This window comes from Eublepharis macularius, chromosome 1, assembly GCF_028583425.1.
Source record: "Eublepharis macularius isolate TG4126 chromosome 1, MPM_Emac_v1.0, whole genome shotgun sequence".
NCBI classification, from domain to species: Eukaryota; Metazoa; Chordata; class Lepidosauria; order Squamata; family Eublepharidae; genus Eublepharis; species Eublepharis macularius.
In genome coordinates this window covers 113,721,635-113,742,823 of record NC_072790.1, presented here as the reverse complement: position 1 = coordinate 113,742,823, position 21,189 = coordinate 113,721,635, and the positions used below count along the sequence as shown (strand labels likewise).

The 21,189-nt window shown below is 40.7% G+C and overlaps 1 protein-coding gene across 1 annotated transcript in view; it reads right to left on the bottom strand.

Annotated features, from left to right (window-relative positions):
* Positions 1-21,189, bottom strand: part of L3MBTL3 (L3MBTL histone methyl-lysine binding protein 3) — a 165,136-nt gene that overhangs the window by 42,781 nt on the left and 101,166 nt on the right. Inside the window, exons 13-16 of the mRNA XM_054996165.1 lie at positions 13,534-13,619; positions 11,751-11,861; positions 10,591-10,705; positions 5,001-5,106 (exon numbers count right to left, since the gene is read on the bottom strand). Coding sequence (XP_054852140.1) covers positions 5,001-5,106; positions 10,591-10,705; positions 11,751-11,861; positions 13,534-13,619 — 418 coding nt within the window. The remainder of the gene's footprint in view (positions 1-5,000; positions 5,107-10,590; positions 10,706-11,750; positions 11,862-13,533; positions 13,620-21,189) is intronic.

Genomic DNA, 21,189 nt, shown 5'->3' with positions numbered 1-21,189 from the left:
AGTCAGAGCTTTGACTCCTGAAAGCTTGTACCCTGAGAATCTTGTTGGTCTCTAAGGTGGCACTGGACTCAAATTCTGCTGTCCTATAGACCAACACAGCTATCCACCTAGAAGGATCTCCTTAGCGAGCTCACAACAACAAAAGCTCGACTAGATAAACCAACACTAGAAGCACTGATATGAACACGTAAGAACATGAACTAGCAGTTAAAGGAGAGAAAAAACAACGTTAAGAACATCAATTTGAAATCAACAGAGATCAGCCAACCATAATTTCCCCCCTTTTAGTCAGGTTTATATAAGATGCCCTTCCTGCCTCAGAGTAGAAAGAACTTTCACAGTAAGTGTCCAATGTTCCTTTCTTGCTCTGAGAGCATCTTAACATGGGATATCCAAAGCAGTTTCTCCCACGTTAAGCGGGAAGACTGATTTTATTCTGTGGATACCACCTGTCACAAAACCCTTCAACCAAAGGCAGCATCAGCTGAGGGAAGGGGATTTATTTTGTAATACTTTACAAATGTTGTAAAGAGAGCTGTGGTTTTCAAAAGCTTATGCTACAAATAAATTGGTTAGTCTTAAAGGTGCTACTGGACTCTTTATTATTTCACAATTACAGACTAACACGGCTAACTCCTCTGGACCTTTACAAATGTTGATGATGATGCCCATTTGGCTGTTATATCTCATTGACTGAGGAAAGATCTCACTGTCCTGCCTTTGTGCAATATATGCAAAGCTTCAGGAGGGCTTTTAAAAACAGGTAATAGGGCTGTGTTGTAAGAAAATGGTTCAGAGACATGGTTTGGGGACTCTACTATTGTGTATTTTCTATTGCTGTATGTATGTTCCTACTGGGTAGTTGCATGTCATGTCAAATTGCTTATTTTTTCACATTGTTTTCAAATTTACACTTGCTTTTCAAATTTCCATTATCCATACCCTATTGCATTGTTTATTGCATTGTCCCACCTGTTGATCCTATTGATTTATACCATGTAATCCACTGGGATCTCAGTGAGAAAGGTGGACTATAAATAACATAAATTTTAAAATCATTAAAGGCCACTGAGGCTGCAGTGCTTTAAATAGAATGGGCTACGATATCCAGTGATATCAGAAGTTTTTGGGTCTGGCATGCTAGGATAATGCACTATCTAAGCTACCTACTCAATGTCATCTTGGAAACCTTGTTCCCTAAATGCTGAGGATGAAAGGTACAAAGGGATAACCCAACTAGATCTAGCATATGTCAGTTCTTCTTTTGGAGGCGATTTGGTCTGGGGTGGAAGAAAGGGAGTGAAATTTCCTGGGACTAATGAAAAAAGAGTTATTAGGGGAGTAAATATAGGGTCACTTCTCTATACATCTTATCTTTATGGATAATGCAAAGTCCTTTCCTATACTAATACTAATACTGACAGCAGCCTCAGTTCTGATACCATGTGAGCTGACTTCACTGCTGTTAGAAAAAGAATCTAGAGAGAAAGGAATTTTAGGGGTACTTCTCCAATTGTCTCTAATGGAAGACTAGTGAGTGCTCTAATGGAAGACTAAGTGCTGACAGGATCACATGAAGGCATCAGAATGAAAATCTGTGAACTATTGAAGTACTGATTTGAGTTACTCCCTTGAAAAACTGAATGATAAGTGGATATTTGGTTAAGGATACCCCATCCACCTGCCTGGGTATGGCAGAGAAAGCTGCCACCTATCTGTGTAAAGCATTAGCTGTCCATTTTTGATCCAAACCTGACTGAAGGAAATCTAGAACCTGTTGAGAGGATGTACCCCAGCTCTAGATGTTGCTGCTCAATTTCCAGGCAGGTACGTATAGCCAGACTGGATCCAAGTGCTAAACCTGACCCTCGAACAGCATGTTGCTGGGATCCTCCACAGAGGGGAGATCACCAGCTCCACCAGCCTGGAAAATCACAGCCTGTGTAATAAATGAGATACCACAGAAATGAGAGTGGCCTTCTCTGACCTGATCTTCTTCATAATCTTTGGGATGAGAGGGAATAGAGGAAAGGCATACAGTAGGCCCGAGAGAGGTCAAGGCACTGATTTGTTCTGTTCCAGATGTCTGGTATCCGGCAAAGAATCTTATTGTTTGACAGTTGAGGCCAGATGCAAACCTGCAGTTTCCTGAACCTTGCTGGGATCTGCTGGAATATCTCTGGTTTCACTCCCCATTCATTGTGGTCAATTAGCAGCTTGCTCATTCAGACATTTTGGAATGTGTTCTACACACAAGGAGATCAAGTTCCTCTCTGCCTACAATAGGAGACATGAGGCTTGTGGGGAAACAGCCAGGGACCAGGTTCCTCCCTGCTTGTTTACATGAGCTTTGGTTTTTATGTAATCTGTCCTTACCAGCACTTGGCTCCAATGCACGAGAGGTATAAAGTGTTGAAAAGCTAATCTGATCACTTTGATTTCTAGCCAACTGATTTAATATACAAGTCCTGCCTCTTTGACTAATTGGTGGGAATTACCCATGTTAACACACCCTTCCCCTCAGAGTGAGAAGGGGATTTCTAGACCATGGCAGAGGCTGGCAAGGAATATGAGAGGGGGCTTGAAAGTCCACAAATGATTTTACTTTGAGTTATGGAAAATTTCAGAAGCCTACTTTAAACAGCCTTTAATAAATAATCTTCATTGAGCCAAGATGAGGATAATGCCTTAATTAGTATATTTTTAATTATTTGTATGCTGGTCTGACAACCTCTGCCCATCACTACAGAATCCCTTATTAATATTTACATTTTAAAATATTCTCATTCCCTTGTCATAATTAATTAACCATAGGTTTACATTCATCAAGCTTTTGAGCAAGAAGCTATCAAAATGATTCTGAAGCAGTTTATCACTGTAAATGACCAGTCATGAAGTTTTTAAAAAACACAGTTAAAGCATAGTCTCAGCTACTGAGATCAAAGAACCAATGGACTAAAGCCTGATAGAGATAATTACTCCAGTTTTACATTGTCTCTGTTAATTGAATTGAGAGACTGGGCACCATGTAGGAGTTCCAGGATGACTTGGATTTTCAAACTTGTAGGATGTGTGTGTTTGTGTGTGTGTGTAACTGAAGCTCCCAACTGAAGACTTTAATAAAGCTGGATTATATAAAAAATGAACTGAATGAAAATGAAATTAAGATGAAACATCAGCAAATACAATAAGTAAATTACAACTGCATATCTTTTGATAATACATTGATTAAATAGCCTTGCATGGTTTAAATTAAAATGTATTCATAAATATACTGGCCATTTCCAGATGTCACAGCAAAGCTATGATTGCAGCAGGAAAGAACAAAGCTTGTTTACTGTGCACGTGTGCTTTCTCCTCCCTCTCCTTATTCATGAAGCACAATTGAAGAATTCTTTGTTTAGGAATTGTTCAAAGAAACTCGAGTTTGCTTTAATGCAGGTGCCTGAGAAGACTAGAGTTTGTTTCCATCCCAGCAGCTGGAATTCTAAACCACTTCAGTTTTAAACTATAATAAATAACCATTACTGACCATGATATGCTCTGGTCAAGCTTACTATCTCCCATTGCAGACAAAATGAAGAACAAAAACAATAGCTGGAATGTATGTTGTAGATCTAAAGTGTTTATCTCAAAATCTGGGGTGACTCATTATATCAACGTGAATAAAGAAGATATTGCAGGAAAACCTGAACAACTTGTAGTGAATTTGCTAGATCATGAGAAAAGATAAGCAGTATAAATTTAAAAGCATGCCCCATTACAACTAAGGGTCAAATAATATATCATGTTCCCGATCCCGATTATACTACGGGGACTGCTATGGTGCCATTTAAAAACTTCAAAAAACTTTTTAAATTGGCATGGAGATTTGATCTTGCCAGGGGGGCTGAGGCACAGGGGACTGACAGACTGTCCCCCCTCCCACACACAGTGATTTCAAGAGGCCTGGTTCCTGAAAACAGTGTGTGGAGGAGGGGAGCAATCAGAGATGTGGTATTATGTAGTTTGGCTCTAAGACTACAATCAAGTATGGTGTGGAGGTTAGATTAGTGGCTAAAGATCTGGGAAACCTGAATTAAATTCCACCCCCTCTCCGCCATGGAAGGTTGCTGGGTGACACTGGCCAGTCATTCTCTGTCAGACTAACCCACAACTCAGAGTTATTGTTTGAGAGGGGGATCAATGTATTTCATTCTGAACTCCTTGGAAGAAGGACAAGATAAAAATATACTAGAGAAAAGTCTACTGATACCTGAAAGTAAGCCCCATTGAAATTAATGGGATTTGCATCCAAGTAAACAACCTGACATAATGATTTATCCAAACAATAAATCAAAGATTAGTTACAAGAAAATTTCAGCATTTGATTTGACTCAAACTCCTATTTTATTTATCACCCATACTACCAATTGTGAAAGTGAAGGCTGAGATCCATAAAAGCTTCCATCGTCTGTTGTGAAGCTGTGAGAGAGTAAGTTTGTGTGACATCGAATAACGAGTTTGATTTCCAAATCAACTGACAGACTGGAACAAGGAAAGAATTTGCTCTACTGGTATACTCAGTAAAATATTGATGGCATTGAAAAAGCACTGTACTTTCAACAGCAGATCTGTGGATATTTATTGGTAGAGAATCCCAGATACACCCATCTATACAAATTTGAGGCAACACAGTTTTGTTTACCAGCTACATAGATTTGTGAGTCACCTCCTGTAAAGACAGCCTATCACTGCAAACACAATATACATCAATTAGAAAATCTTATGAAAAACGTTTTGTCATACAATGTAGTTCGAAGTATAAATACATCCAGTAAAGCGGTATATCATCTATGTTAATTTCAAAATGCTCACAATGCAACTTAAATGAGCAGATGCCAGGCTGTTTTCTTCCTCCTGGCCCTAACATAAACTGTGATTAAACCAAATATATGAAGCATCCTTATTAGGTATCTTCAGTTACTTATACAATAGTAATAGTAACAGGCAAGTCATACCTGTGGCGGCCCATGCCATGCTTGGCTCTTTTTGTATGTCCAACTCCTCTGCAGCCTGGAGTAGGGCATCCTCCTTGTTCTAAAGCTTCAACTAACTCCAACAGACCTATACAAATATTATGAGAGGTGAAAAGGTACATATATTTTGGTCTAAGAAAGAAATACAGGTCCATGTCATATTTATAAAAATAGCATCAGAATGTGAACACTATCTTTCCTTCCTAGCAGTGCAGTTACTTCCCTATATAGTTCTGGCCAGTGTCGTCATCTTCATTTTTCAGGTGGTAGGCAAAGTCCAGCCTCTTTACCCAAGCAGTTAGTTTTAGTTTCTATTTACCAGTTTTGTATCATTTATATAATAGTTTTTATATTAATATTCTTACTGATATTTATGCAGTTTGTATTAAGTACAACATTTATAATTCACCACAGAAGGGTTTAGAGGCAGCTCACAAAAAAGTAAAATATAATCTAGTTATAATTAAAAGAATCAATAATTTAAATATTTCCAGCAATAATTACCAAACAGCAATACCATTTTGTGACAGAAACAGCTCTGGTCACCCTTACTGATGACCCTGTTTGGCAGTGGGAGTGTCTCTCTGTGGATTCTCCTGGAACTTCGTGGCTTTCATCAACTATGGTATCCTTCTGGAGAAGCTGGCTGGGCTGGCAGCAGGAGGTACTGTGCGTTGGTGGCCCAGTCTTACTTGACCAACCAATTTCAGAAGATGGTTCTAGGGGACTGCAATTCGGCCCTGTGGCATTTATGCTATGAGGTCCTGCAGGGTTCCATCTTATTCCACGTGCTATTTAATGTTTACATGAAACCTCTGGGAGAGGTCATTCAAGAATTTAAATAAACTGGACCTAATGGTGTCAATTACAATGAGATCCATGGAAGTAAATAAGGCATTGGTAAAACTCTTTATCTTAAACAAATGTCTAATTTATATAATTGCAATCACCAGAAGATGCAGCAGAAATTTAGCCACTGATCTAAGATTATCCCTTGAATCTCATGATCTACCACAACTCTTTCATTATCTTCTTAGTAAAATTCTTAACAAGTGTTTCATTTTGTTAACATAAGCATAAGGCCAATATTATGACTAGCTTACATGAATATTGATCATACAGCAATTCATGTTATTCTGTGAAGAAACATTCTGGCATTCAGGAATCTAGATTAGACATGGGCATGAATCGAAATACGAATAAAATTTCATGATGAATTGGGCCAATTCGTGTATCATGAGAATGTGTTTTGTGGGGCTGTTTTTTTCACGAAATCCATGACTTTTGGGGGTCGATTCATTCAATTCATAAATGCTTTTGTGATGCCAGACAGGCTGGCACTGATCCATTGATTCCCTAGACAACATATGCCTGGAATGTCTACAGACCTTTTGTTGCCGTGGAAACCCCAATCTCAGCCCACATAACCATGATAGGCAGCTCTCACTGCCAACCTGAGATCTCCTATTCTGTTCTATGAGAGCAACGAGCGGGGGGGGGGGCAGATGGGCCTTCTGTAGCCATGGGAACACCAATCTCATGCCTCCAAACCCTGTTAGGCAGGTGTGCCTGCCAACCAGAGAGCTCCTGTTCTGCTCTATGTGAGAGTTTCTTATATAAGGCGCAGCTCTCTGTCTCCTGGTTTCAGTTTCAGTAGACAGCGGGAGAGGGAGGAGCTGTTGCTGGATTTGGAGTGAGAAAGAGTGGATTTGAGAACTTTTGGCTGGATTTGCTGCTGCTTCAAAAGAGACTGAAAAGACTCTTATTTTCTGCTCATATCCTTGCTGGGAAGGTTGTTGGGTGAGGGTGCCTTTGAAGTCTCCCTTCGAGTTTGGCATCTCTGGGTATGAATGGGGCCCCAGTGTCTAACGAATCACAAACCTAACGAATCATTTTGTGCAACAGGACAGTTTAGTGAAAGTTCGTGATCTGTGGAATGTGATGAACCATGAAACCCAGGCTTCGTTTTTCCCACCATTTTATGCCCATCTCTAATCTAGATTCTATTTTTTCCCAGTGAGCTACTAAACATTTATTTTTTCCCGTTTTTTGTTCCTGAACATTACCTTTCTATATTACAAAAAACAAAAAAAGAGGTAAGAACAAATAGAGACATAGACAAAAGCCAAATATATGAATAAGAAAATGGAAATATAAGACAATTTATAAGAGGCTTACATATATAAAAAAGACCAGTGTTGTATAACAGATTATTGGACTGGATCTGGGAGACCGAGGTTCAAATCCCTACTCTGCCAGTCACTCTTTCTCTCAGCCTAAGGTAATTTACAAGTTGTGGGTGTGAGGATAAAATGGTAGAAGGAAGAACGATGTTGTAAACTACTCTGGTTCCCCATTAGTAACAAAAGAGGGTATAAATATTTAAGTAAATACTACCAATGCTTTCTAATGGGGTGTGCACTTCGGGTTTCCAATTCGGGTTTTTAACCTGAATTGGGCCTAATTTGTATAGATTCAGGCTTTCTGAATCGGCCCCAGCATTGCTGAGCCAATTAGGAAATCCCAAAGCAAAGCTTTCCGAAGCATTTCGGAACACTTTGGGAAGCTTTGTGTAGAGCAGCAGCAGCACTTTCCTTGCCTTTTGCAAACCGCAGGAAAAGTGCTGCTGCTGCTTTCAAAGCTCCTCACCCTCTTTTTCACAAGATGGTAGGGGGAAGAGGGAGTTCCCTCTTCTCTCTCATTGGATGAAAAACCTAGCCTGGAAGCTTTTAGAGCTCAAACCAGCTCTTTTCAGGGCTGCTTTGAGCTTTCAAAACTCCATGTCAGCTTTTTCACCCAATGGGAGGGAGGAAGAGAAAGTTCCCTCCTCCTCCCTCCCATTGGATGAAAAAGCCAGCCTGGAAGTTTTAAAAGCTCAAATCAGCTCTTTTCGGGGCTACTTTGAGCTTTCAAAGCTCTACACAGGCTTTTTCATCCAGTGGGAGGGGAGAAGAGGGAACTCCCTCTTCCTCCCTCCCATCAGATGAAAAAGCCTGCGGGAAGTGCTGCTTTGATCTTCGGTGTACTCTGAATATTTACAGAGCATACTAAAGCAGCTTAAATACCCAAACCCGAAGTGGCTTGCCATTTCAGGTTTAGGCTTATTCTGGATTTTTTTCCTGCTTCGGGTAAATCCAAAGCAGGAAACCCAAATCTTTTTCAGGTACACACCTCTATTTTCTAATAGGGAGAATTGTTCCCCATTGATACGGTAAGTGGTCAGCTTATTACAGCAATGATCAAGTTGGCTGTAAAATGGCATTTCATTTTATATACCATTTAATAACATCAATACTTTTTTGAAACTATAATCTTATTGCTCCTTCAGTTAACACATAAAATTAAGGGAGGCAGTGTTACTCTTGTGAGTTGGGGGAATTAGCATTCAAGGAGATGCAACGAGAGGAGGTAACTTAGGGATCTCCCCCAATATATACCAGGATTGTTCCCTTAGAGAACTCTCAAATAAACAGGCAGATGTTCTACAGGAAAAGTTTCTTTTATTAATAGAGATATAAAAGGCAAATGTGCAGAGAACCACACACACAACATACATACAGAGCTAGCTAAGAAAACAGTGAGGAAAAAGGAAGAGCAATTCAGAGTAGGGTAATATTTACCAATCTTGAAGAAGAGAAAGAGGTCTGTGGAGGAGCAGCAAAATGACCAGTGCTTCACAGAAGAGAAGGGAGGGCTCAGATGTAATCTGAGGATATGTGGATGGGTCCCAGAACAAACACACTATGCATAGGGCTGGGCACTCCAGTTATAGTGTAAAATGTACCCTAGAGCAAAGCTGACATCTTGCTTCCAGAAAGAATACCTTAATGTCGAAGGCTTTCACGGCCGGAGAACGATGGTTGTTGGGGGTTTTCCGGGCTGTATTGCCGTGGTCTTGGCATTGTAGTTCCTGACGTTTCGCCAGCAGCTGTGGCTGGCATCTTCAGAGGTGTAGCACCAAAAGACAGAGATCTCTCAGTGTCACAGTGTGGAAAAGATGTAGGTCATTTGTATCTACTCAGGAGGGGTGGGGTTGAGCTGAGTCATTCTGTAAGAGTTTCCCAGGGTGTGGAATGCTAATGGCGGGAGGCTTCACTGTATCCTGAGGAGGTTCTTTTGCATATGGATTGGTGCTTGATGAAATCCGAAGAGCAATCAAACCCAGGATGAATCAAACAACCAAGGAAAAACAGTCACCTACAGGAAAAGTGTTTTTGCCATATATCAAAGGAATTACTGATCAGATGGGAAAGCTTATGAAAAAGCATAACCTGCAAGCAGTATTCAGACCCACCCGAAAAATACAACAGATGCTACGATCAGCAAAAGACAGCAGAGACCCCCTCACCTCTGCAGGAGTATACCGTATACCCTGCAGCTGTGGACAAGTTTACATCGGGACCACAAAGCGTAGCATCCAGACAAGAATAAAAGAACATGAAAGACACTGCAGACTTGGACAGCCTGAAAAATCAGCAGTGGCTGAACATAGCCTAACTCAAACAGGGCACAGTATCTTATTCCAGGACACCAAAATACTGGACAACACTTCCAACTACTTTGTCAGACTGCACAGGGAAGCCATTGAAATTCACAAGCATAAGCAAAACTTCAACAGGAAAGAAGAAACCTTAAGAATGAACAGAGCATGGGCTCCAGTTCTGAAAAACACCAGGCCAACAAAACACTCCACACCCGACAATAGCCCTGCAGAGAAGATTAGCACATCAAGCACCAATCCATATGCAAAAGAACCTCCTCAGGATACAGTGAAGCCTCCCGCCATTAGCATTCCACACCCTGGGAAACTCTTACAGAATGACTCAGCTCAACCCCACCCCTCCTGAGTAGATACAAATGACCTACATCTTTTCCACACTGTGACACTGAGAGATCTCTGTCTTTTGGTGCTACACCTCTGAAGATGCCAGCCACAGCTGCTGGCGAAACGTCAGGAACTACAATGCCAAGACCACGGCAATACAGCCCGGAAAACCCCCAACAACCATCAATACCTTAATGGCTTGTCCAGAGGTAGGTCAATAAGTTAGGAGAGGCTCAATGGCTCTACCTGAGATAGACAAAAGGTGTGAATAGGGCTTAATACCACAGCAATTGCTGGATGGGACAAGCCATCAAGTTCACTGAATAGATCTGATTAGGAAAGGAGGAAGAGAGGAAGGGTGTTGATGAGATTAACTGAGAGTGCTTGGGAGACCTCTTTGTTCTTAGGTATGTGTCACTCTCTGGGGTGTGAAGATGTCAGCTAGCCAGACTACCTATGAATCACATTCTGATAATTTTACAGCTCCAGCCAAGCTGGGAACCGTTCTGCCTTGCTAGGCAGTGCAATGTGATCATGGCACATGAGGAAAAGGGGTTTATGATAGTCCATATTCATAAACTGACCTTTCAGCTTGAGGAAGTGGTCTGACTGCTAACAGCAGCATGTAGCTGAATTCCACACGTTTATTTGGAAGCAAGTCAAACTGTGTCCAATAAGTCTCCACTCAATTAAAAGTGTACATACAACTGCAAAAAAAAAAGTTTACTATCTTATAGTGCATCTTACTAAGAGGAGGCTGAAGAGGGTGTCCAGTTTTCCCACACCAGCCTGCAGGATGAATGTCAGGGCTATCTGCATCAGTCCAGTAATCATAAATACTATCCCAGCCATCAAAGTGGACCTAAAAGACAAGAAATAGCATATCTTAGTCAGAAAAAAACCTTTGTAGCCTCCAGAGTACTTACTGTTATTATTGTTAGAGAATCCATTTAATCAAATTACAGACATTATAATGTGGAAAAGCATAATTACTAAGTAATACAAATTTAGCTACTGGACCCTTGTATGTTCCAATTCTAGTGGCTTTTACATTACCTTACTGAGATTATTATACTAACAACAACTATTTTATTACACTTTTGATGAACAAACTTAAAGACTTCTTGATTATAGATGCTGTCATGAATGAAAGACTGAATCAAGCCTGCACAACTTGTGGACTTCCAGACTGAACACAGCCCACCAACTATGTATTGGGGCCTTTCTGGAATTTAACACGTTTCTGGAATTTAACATGTTCCAGACATGTAAAAAAATGCAACAAAATTTTATCCTGATGGGCTGCAATACATGGCTATATGGGCTATGCTGGCCTTTGTGTGTTATGGAAGTTACCTTATACTGAATCAGACCACTGGACCATTGATTCCAGTATTGTCTACTCAAACTGGCAGGAGCTCTCCACGGCCTCAGATTCCAGGCCTCTCACATCACCTAGTGCCTGGAGATGCCAGAGACTGAATCTGGGACCTTCTGCATGCAAAGAAGAATCTCTTCCACAGAGCCACAGCCCCACACCACACATGGCACAAGTTCTCTGGGCTTGATTCATATTGTCAATGCATTCAATTAAATGGTTCCTGAACTACAACTGGGTTAACTCCTAAACTAAAAACAGGGCATGGGATGATATATCAGTGTAAGGATCTCTTACTGACATGGAACTCCTGTGTATACGGGCACCTTCATTAACTTTAACTGAAAGGGAACATTTCTGTGCCTGTGATGCTTCCCTGACCTCCCCGTGAAATGAATGGAAAATTCATGGCAAGGAGGGGGCTGTACATAGTAAAGCATTTGCACCTACAAGATATTGTTGAACTGTGGCAAAAACATAAAAATTATCTTTCTAAAACAGATGTGGGGAAAAAGAAAGTTTTAATTACTTTAAATCTGTGGTCATCAGTATCTACAACTGTAGCTACCCGGATGAGTGCAGGATTCCTCTTATCAACTACTTCAAGTCTCATATTCTTCTGAAATCCATGAATTGGTTTCTAAGCAGAGAAAAATTGTTATTTGAACATTTTATATAAAAAAGAAAATATAGGTAAGATTATCTTACGGTTTAAAATGATGTTCTGCTAAACTAATTTAATCTAAAATTTATGCCAGTATCTGTACTTCCTTAAATTAATAATAATATTATTGGGTGGAGCTGAGAGAACTCTGAGGGAGCTGTGACTGACTTAAGGTCAGCCAGCTGGCTTCAAACAGAGGAATGGCGATTGGGGAATCAAGCCTAGTTCTCCAGATTAGAGTCCTGCCACTCTTAACCACTACACCAAACTGGCATCAGGAACGTCTAAGAACCCTTTACTGTTGACTTTGCTATTGAAGTAGTTTGATGCAATTTTAAGCAATATCTAGTTACAGTACAGCTCTAAGTGTCAGCTCATAAGACTATTAAAGAGCTCACATATGCCAAGAGATATCAAAACTAAGAGTAAAATTGCTCTTAATAGTGCTATTTAAATAGTGTTCTTTCTTTCTTTGACTGTGAACAGTATCACAGAATTGTCTTCCACAACTATGCTCCACATTTCATATCAGCAGCATGTTATTCATAAGGTACAGAAAATATATTTCTGAAAAACACACTAAGTTTTTTTAACTGTTCAGTGTCCCAGTAGCAAGGTTCCATAGTGACAAAACGTGCCTAATGAACTTTAACAAGAATTCAAAACGAGGAAATTAGGGGGGTTGAGCGTGTAATTCTTTAACTCTTTCATTAACTCAGTGTTTTTTAATCCTCTGTTTGAAATTAGTACTGTAGTATCTATATCTAAGAGACAGAAGATCACTTTTTTATTACAAGCTTATTAGTGTTATAACTTTAAAACATTATATACTCTCTGCTGCTAAAACTTCAAATATTTGGACAAGACAGAAAAAAATCTTTCCTGAACACTAAGCTGGATTTAGATTGAGTTATTAGACAACTGTTTTGTACTTGCATGTTTGTTATGCTAATATGTAAATCTAACACACGTTGGTCTAGATATTGCTTTTGTAGATTTTAACAGTCTTGAATGCTTGATGGGGAAGATGGAATGAGAAACTTTCTAGAACCAACATGGATCAACACCTACTCATGCTAATAAAGGTTTTATAATTGGACTCCAGCTTGAGGATAAGAATTATGACCCTCCAGAGGATGCTTGCTGAAAGGGCCTGTGGGGGACAGATAGGCCTTGAGCCAAGTGAATTGGCCCCAGACAGACACCTTTCTGAGTTACAAATGAGTCCGATGGCTCTTCTCAGCGAGCTCATTTTGTCCTGAGGACCAGTAGCTGGCAATCCTTGTCTTAAATAAATAGCATGAAAATACACTGGAAGAAGGCTGAAGAAAATGAATGCAGCTGTGGATGAAGCAGCAAGGCAGTGGCAAATCACAAGATCTGATATTTAAAGTTGCCAACAATCTGGAGAAAAAATGTCCAAAATAGGCTAAATGTGCAGAAATAAGTAGATGACAGTTTTCATGACAAGGCAGCAACTACTACCTGGTAAACAATATCCCATTAGGTCTCTATTAAAGGGACATGGCATTTTTTCCCTCCAGGCTATTGGCAACTCTCCTAATGTGCATATTGATCCCAATAGCAGCAGTAGCAATTGTATCTAAGGACCAAGATAAAGTATGAAACCACAAGAGATACGTCTTACCACTTTAAAAGCTCTGGAAGGTGCTGGTAAGGAACTGGTTTCCTCCAAATATTTCTCCCAAGAAAACTGTTTTGCGTGAGGATAGTCTAGCACAATAATGATAATACAAAGTTAAATTACTTCCCATGAGATATTTAGGATGTTCTTTGAGCAGGTTGTTAAACTCAAAGTTGAAATTAGACCAACTTCCATATTTTTCATGACAAATTTTGAATATGTGAAATTTAGCCTGCTTATCCTCATCTCGTATGCTCCTACTAACTATGTACATCTCTCTTCTTTGCATATCCCTCACACATACCATTTACTCCTCCTCATTCATACTTCTGCCTTCCATTTTTACAAGATCAGTTCTTTCTCCTGTTTTCCTATGCACAGTCTTAACTTCAATAGTTCACAATAGGGGTGTGCGATTCGGGTTTCTGATTCGGGAAAAATATCCAAATCGGACCCGATTTGTAAAGATTTGGGATTTCCAAATCAAGCCCAGCATGCTGGCCCAGATTCAAAAATGCCGAATTAAAGCTTCCTGAAGTGATTCGGGCCACTTTGGGAAGATTTGGGGCACTTCAAAACCCACGGGTGGTTCCAGCTGACCAGTGGGGTGTCAGTGGCTCAGGATCACCTGTCATATTCAATACCCCTGCAGCTGGAGCCAGGAAGCTGAATCAGATGCAACTGAGGTGATTCTGTCATTTGAGCCAGTGTGGGAAACTCAGAACAGGAGGCAATTGTTCCTGTTGTAATCTCTCCCCAGTCTGGGAGCCTGTCTAGTCATGAGAAGTCCATGAATCACACAGCCTTTTTTCCTGTCTAGAGTTAGAGGACTGTTCGGAGAAAGCGGAGGGGGGGGGGAAATTAGGAGTAGCCTTGGGAAACCTATATCTGCTTGAAGCTTGTCTGTAGCCAATAGTCCTAGCAAGGATGGCGTAAGTGTACGATACTGGCAACTTATCAATAAAGAACTTTTACTCTTGAAGTGAAGTCTCTTGAGAGTTGCCTGGCATCCTTACAGATTGCCAGAACTGACTTCTTTAACCTTTGGACCTGACTCACTAACTGTGAGCCATGGCAGCTGAGGGAGGCAAGGGGACTGGTGTAGCAGAGCTGACCGAGGGAAGCCTTAAAGACCCTGCCAAAGAGCTTTGGCCCAATGCGGGAGTGTTGGCTGGAGCTGGCATGAGACTCCACACATGTGTTTCCTGGCAGTCTATCAACTACAGAGTCTGGATGTAGGGGATCCCAGTGGAGGGGACCCCGTGAGTGGTGTAGTCCAGGAGGAAGTTGGAAACAAGAGATTGCTGGGGGGGGGCTCAGCTCCACAGACTGTGTCTAACCCAGAGGGTTGATTTCCCTAAAGAAGGGAACTTTTAACCCGGTCAGCCGGGAGGCCAAGATGGCCAGCTGGATTAAACTTCCCAAGTGCCACAAGGCCAGCTGTCAGGTTCTGACTGTGTTCTAACCAAAGAAACTCCATTTTGATCCTGTCTGTATTTTAAGTGTTTTCGTTGCAGGTGGCAAGCCTTCCACTGGAAGCTCACACAGAGAAGAGGAATGTTATGTCTACCTATATCTGCCTTTTAGACACCCTTGGGAAACTTTTACTTTCTCACCCTCGGGCCGATTGTTTTGAGAACTGAGGGGGAGGATGGGGCCCGCAGGGAACTGCTATTCTGTACCTTTGATTTTGCCTGTCATTCGTAACAATTTCTAAGCTCAGCCCTGATCCTTGGATCTTGGAGTGTGGACTTATATTGGTTGTCTATCTTCAGTAAAGGCTTTTGAAATCAATGAACTCTTGTCTCATTGCAAGGGGTAGTCTGGATTGCAACTTTTATTCAAGCCTCAGTCTGACAGCCAGCCACCTATCCCTCCCCCAGACGAGCAAGGAGCCCCAGTGCCAGCGGGCCCACCGACCCAACCCGTGCACCCAGTGGGAGTTCCGACTGGGCCAATCCCTGGACCTTTGCTGCAGCCGCCATGGGGCTGCAGCAGAAGCCCATTTTGAAGGGGACCCAGAGGAGTTGGGGTACTTTCTAGTGCATGCAGCAGAGTGCTTGAGAGAATGGGGCCACACCTTCCCTGACGAAGCCAGCCGGTGAACTACTTGGGCTCCTGGTTAGGGGGAGAAGTGGCCAAATGGTTTGTGACTCTCTACACAGCTCGAGCCCTGGAGCTTCAGAGTGTGATGACAAAACAGCAGGACACTTTGGGTTCATAAAAACTTTGCATTTAACACAGAGGCAATTCTGGGGGTCAGGAATGAGAAAAGACATATATGTCTTTTGTCTGTATGTGTCAAGTTGCCTCGTTTGTTTGATGGGGAAAAGAGGGAGGAGGGAAGCCTCCAGGTCTCTTACAGCCACTAGAGACCCCCGCAACCTTGGTCTACCATCTCCATGGATTTCATCACCAATCTTCCCCCCTCCAAGGGAAAATCTATGATTTTAGTTGTAGTTGATTTATTCTCCAAACAATAGCATTTCATCTCTTGCTCCAGACTCCCCACAGCAAAGAAACTAGCCAACCTGTTCATGCAGAATGCGGTATGTTTACATTCTTTCCCAAACAAGGTAATTTCTGGCAGGGGTCTCAATTTCACAGAATCACAGATTTGGTTGGGACCATACAGACCTTCTAGTCCAACCCCCTGCCCAATACAGGATGAGCCTAAAGCATCCCTTACAAATACTCATCCAGCCTCTTCTTGAAAACTGCCAGTGAAGGGGGGCTCACTACCTCCCTAGGCAGCTGATTCCACCTTTGAACTACTCTGACTGTGAAAAAGTTTTTCCTAATATCTAGCCGGTACCTTTGTGCATGTAATTTAAGCCCGTTGCTTCGAGTCCTATCCTCTGCTGCCAACTGGAACAGCTCCTTGCCTTCCTCCAAATGACAGCCTTTCAAATATTTAAAGAGAGCAATCATGTCCCCCTTCAATCTCCTCTTCTCCAAACTAAACATTCCCAAGGCCCTCAGCCTTTCCTTGTAGGGCTCAGTCTCCAGATCGCTGATAATCCTCGTTGCTGTCTTCTGCACCCTCTTGATTTTGTCCACATCTTTTTTGAAGTGGGGCCTCCAGAACTGCACACAGTATTCCAGGTGCGGCCTGACCAAGGCAGTACAGAAAGGGACTATGGGACTTCTGGGAAATGGTGCAGCGCTGTCGGGCTTGCTGAGCTTCAGCTCAGAAACCTGATCCTTTCATCCTCTTTGAGGCTCGGCTCTCGAGCTTCAAAAGTCCACCCCCCCAGAGAGGGGCTAAGCTTGAGCGCGGCAGGGGGTATCAGGCAGAGCGGCAGCTCGGCTTGCAACCCCCATTCTGCTCATTTTGCGGAGGGTGAAGAGGAAGCCTTGTGGCTCGCGAGCTGGGAATCCCGAACTCTGCATAACTTAGCACGACTGAAAATAACAAGCACCATGAATCTGCAACAGCAAACGTCTTAATACGTTCCGAACGTATGGGTGAGATCTAATCTTTTTTCTTTTCAACCTAACTCAAGCGGCTACCAATCTAGAGAAGTTTCAAGTATCCCCCCCTTTTCTCTTTTTGTGCTTTTCTTTTTACCTTGTTTGAATCACGGGGGGGGGGGAGGAGAAGGAACTAATTGCTTAAGATCCAAGGTACCATAAGGACAGACTTTTGCTTATTTTATACTAAGTGACAAATTAAGACTACCCTTAAAATAAGAGAAGAAGAGGCTCAATAGACTTCTATATGGTCACCAATTGATATTTAGTAACATCAACATATGATCTACGTTGCCAATTTTCAGAAAAGTTTTGGGATTGACAGAAAAAGAGAAAGACCTCTGAGTTACTGATCAAGACTCTCTGGATTACAGTGTGATTTTTGCCTGCGTGTTTTTTGTTTGTTTGTTTGTTTCCATTTTGCCTTCTGTGATTCTGGTCCCTGTATTTTTTCTTTCTCCTATTCCAGGATATAAACATATGTTTTTGTGTTTTTTGTTCCTTTTCATCCTTCCCTTTTCTTAATGGTGGATTATTTTTTATTGCTGAAGTTTGGCTGGACCTCTACTTGGTTGGATCTTCATTCTTTATTTTTTATTCTTTGTTTCTTTGGGGGGCTCCCAAAACGGAGTACAAAGTAATTGAATCTGCGTAGCGCCTCTCCCATTTCTTGTAGCTTCAAGAAGAAGAAGATCTCCCAAGACTGTAACTTCCGGGGCATAAATTGGTTCAGCAAGAGAGAATGTTGTTGTTTTTCCTCCTAGAAAGATATTTAAATATTGTCTGGCTGGGAAGGGAACTGTTTGGGAACATTGTGGTTTATGAAACAAAACATTTTTTTTCTATCTTAAGCGGCTAGGAGGAGGGAGTGGGGTAAATGGGGCCTGACTACTTTAAGTTACTGAGCTGAGGATAGATAGTAAAAATAATAGAGTGGAGATATTTGTTTAAAGATGTTGCCAGGTAAAGAAAAAGAAAAAGGCCAAAAACCATCCTCTGGAAGCCTCAAATCTGTGACATCAGCTATGGCACAGACGTCTATATCCACACAGGCATCAATCCATACAATACAGTCTAGCATGGCCCAGTTGCTTGACCAAATGAAAACTATGAATGATAGGTTTGAAGAGGCAGCCGACTCAACAGAATGAAGATTGAGAAGGTATCCAAAAGCCAGTTGACGATGGAAACTAAACTGATAACCTTACAGATGGAGAAAGCAGCATTGATGCTGTGTTTGCAGAATGTGAAGGAGGAAGGAGGAGAAAATTCCTTAAAGGTGGCATCAGGGCTATTGGCAATAGCACTAAATATTCAACCAGAAGAAATGGAAACAGAGATAGACACGGCCTATAGGATCAGTTCATCCTATGCAAAAAAGAACAAAAAACCACGAGAAATCCATGTAAGATTTATCAGACGCAGAATCAGAGATGATATTCTTAAAGCAACGTGAGAGACTACCTTGAAGTGCCAAGATGAAGAAGTGATAGTCCTATGAAATATTCCATGGGAAGTGCGAATGAAGCAATGGGAATATGGATTTCTGACGGATTTACTATGCACAAATGGAATACAATATAAATGGTTGATACCAGAGGGACTACTTTTTAACTTCAACGGACAAAGGTTCAACATTAACTCAATTCCTAAATCACAAGCGTTTGTTCAAAAGAATTTGATGGCGGACCAGAAATCCAACGAAGGCAAGGGAGAAGAAAATGTAAGCCCACAGTCTGAATCAGAACTAGAAACAGAAGATGGAGCAAGAGGAGGAGTACAGACCAGGAAGCAAACCTGAGAAGAAAATAAACAAGGTAGTAAGAGAGGCAAGAAGTAATGGCCAGTAACTCTCTAGAAATACTCTCAATGAATATTAATGGATTGAATTCCCCTCAAAAAAGAATAACATTTACATACCTGAAAAATTTTAAAGCAGAGATTATATGCCTTCAAGAAACCCATATCAGAGATAAAGAGGAAAGGCTCCTGAATTGTAAGAACCTGGGACACACATTCATTGCAGCAGACAAAGTTAAAAAGAGAGGTCTAGTAACATGTATACAGGGAAGATTGAACCCAAAATTGATCTATGTCTGTGACCAGGGAAGAATTGTAATGACTGAACTCCAGAAAGGCCAAAGAAAAATCCTGGTAGTGAATATACATGCCCCAAGTGAGCAACAAGAAAAATTCTTTCAAAGACTTTCAGAGCAAATATCCAAATTGAAATACAATGACATATGCATTGTGGGAGACTATAATGCAGTAGTGGACAAAAAGCTGGATAGGAAACGTGAAGAATGGGAAAAGGGGGGGGGAAAGTGCTTCCTAAAAAATTCTTTGAAATGGCTGAAGAAATGGCCCTTGTAGATCTATGGAGAAAATGAAACTTGAACTCAACTAATTATACTTTCTACTCTGACAGACACAAATCTTGGTCATGAATAGGTATGTGTTGGACCTCAACATCGTTAGTGGAGGATATGGAAGAAATAGACATTTTGCCACAAGTGACTGGAGACCAGAACCCTCTGTTAATAAAGATAAAAGAGGAAAAAAGACAATTTAGGTGGAGACTAAATACAAGTTTATTAAAAGACAAAAAAATTAAAGAAACAATTTCCAAAGAAATGGAATGGTATTTCAAACAAAACTTAAATAATGAAACTACCATAGATATAGTATGGGATGCAAGTAAGGCTTTCTTCAGAGGACTGGCAATTAGACATGCGGTAAGTAAAAAGAAAGAGAGAAACAAAGAATATCAAAATTTGGAAACAAATCTAAAAAAAGAAGATAACTTAAAAAATGCTCCTAAAAACAGTACATCAAAAATGAAGATAAAGATACTTCAACATAAACTTAATTTGATGTTAACGGAGGAGATGGAGAAGAAAATTAAATATGCCAAACTAAACTACTTTGAAAATGCAAACAAGCCTACAAGATGGTTAGCTTACAAGCTAAGGAAAGAAAATACCAAAAGACAAATAATGTCACTGAATGATGAAAAAGGAGATGAGAAAGTTCTTCAGCAAGAAATAAAGAAGGTGGTTGAATCCTACTATAAGAAGCTCTATGGGAAAATGACTGCCCAGTCAGAACAACAAGATGTCTATTTGAAAAAAATGAGATTAAAGAAATTCGGTGAGGAACAGAGGAAAATTCTAAATGACCCAATCACTATGAATGAAATAATACAGGCCTTTAAAAAGCAAAACAAGGTGAAATCTTCAGGCCCAGATAGCATACCAGCTGAATATTATCAATGCTTTGAAGAAACCTTAATTCCTCCCTTTAAGAAGCTGATGGAAGAAATATGGGTTACAGAATCCATACCAGAAACATGGAAAGAAGCTACAATATCCTTAATACCAAAGGATGGAACAGATTTGAAGGAAATAAAAAACTATAGACCAATCTCCCTGCTGAATGTAGATTATAAAATCTTTGCAACTATATTATCAAGGAGAATGAAGAAACTAATGGACCAGATGATCCACCAAGATCAGGCCGGCTTTTTAACGGGACGACAGACTAGCCATAATATAAGAAAAATACTAAACATTTTGGAGTATCACAAAGCCCATCCAGAAAAACAAATGGCTCTGATGTTCCTTGATGCAGAGAAGGCGTTTGACAATCTCAATTGGCAATTTATGTTTAAATAACTAGATGAGATGCAGTGTGAAGAAAACTTTCTTAGAATAATACGAGGAATGTATGATAAACAAAGGACTAGAATCTCAATTAATGGCCAACTAACAGAACCAATAGAAATTGAAAAAGGAACAAGACAAGGTTGTCCATTATCTCCTCTCTTGTTTATACTGACACTGGAACCACTTATGGACAAGATCCGAAACTCAGATGAGATCAGAGGAGCCAAAATTAAGAAGCAAGAATACAAAGTACAAGCATTTATTTTAGAAGACCCTTTAACGTCACTACAGAAGCTCTTGCAGGAAATCAAAGACTATGGAGCTTTGGCAGGGTTAAAAATAAATATTCAAAAGACAGTCGATTACTAAAAATATCCAAAACGACAGATGGAAAAATTAACTAAAAAATCATAACTAGTAACTGAAAAGAAGATAAAATATTTAGGAATTTGGATGACTAACAGATGTAGCTCCTTATATGAAGACAATTATGGGATACTGATAAAAAGACCTGGAAAGA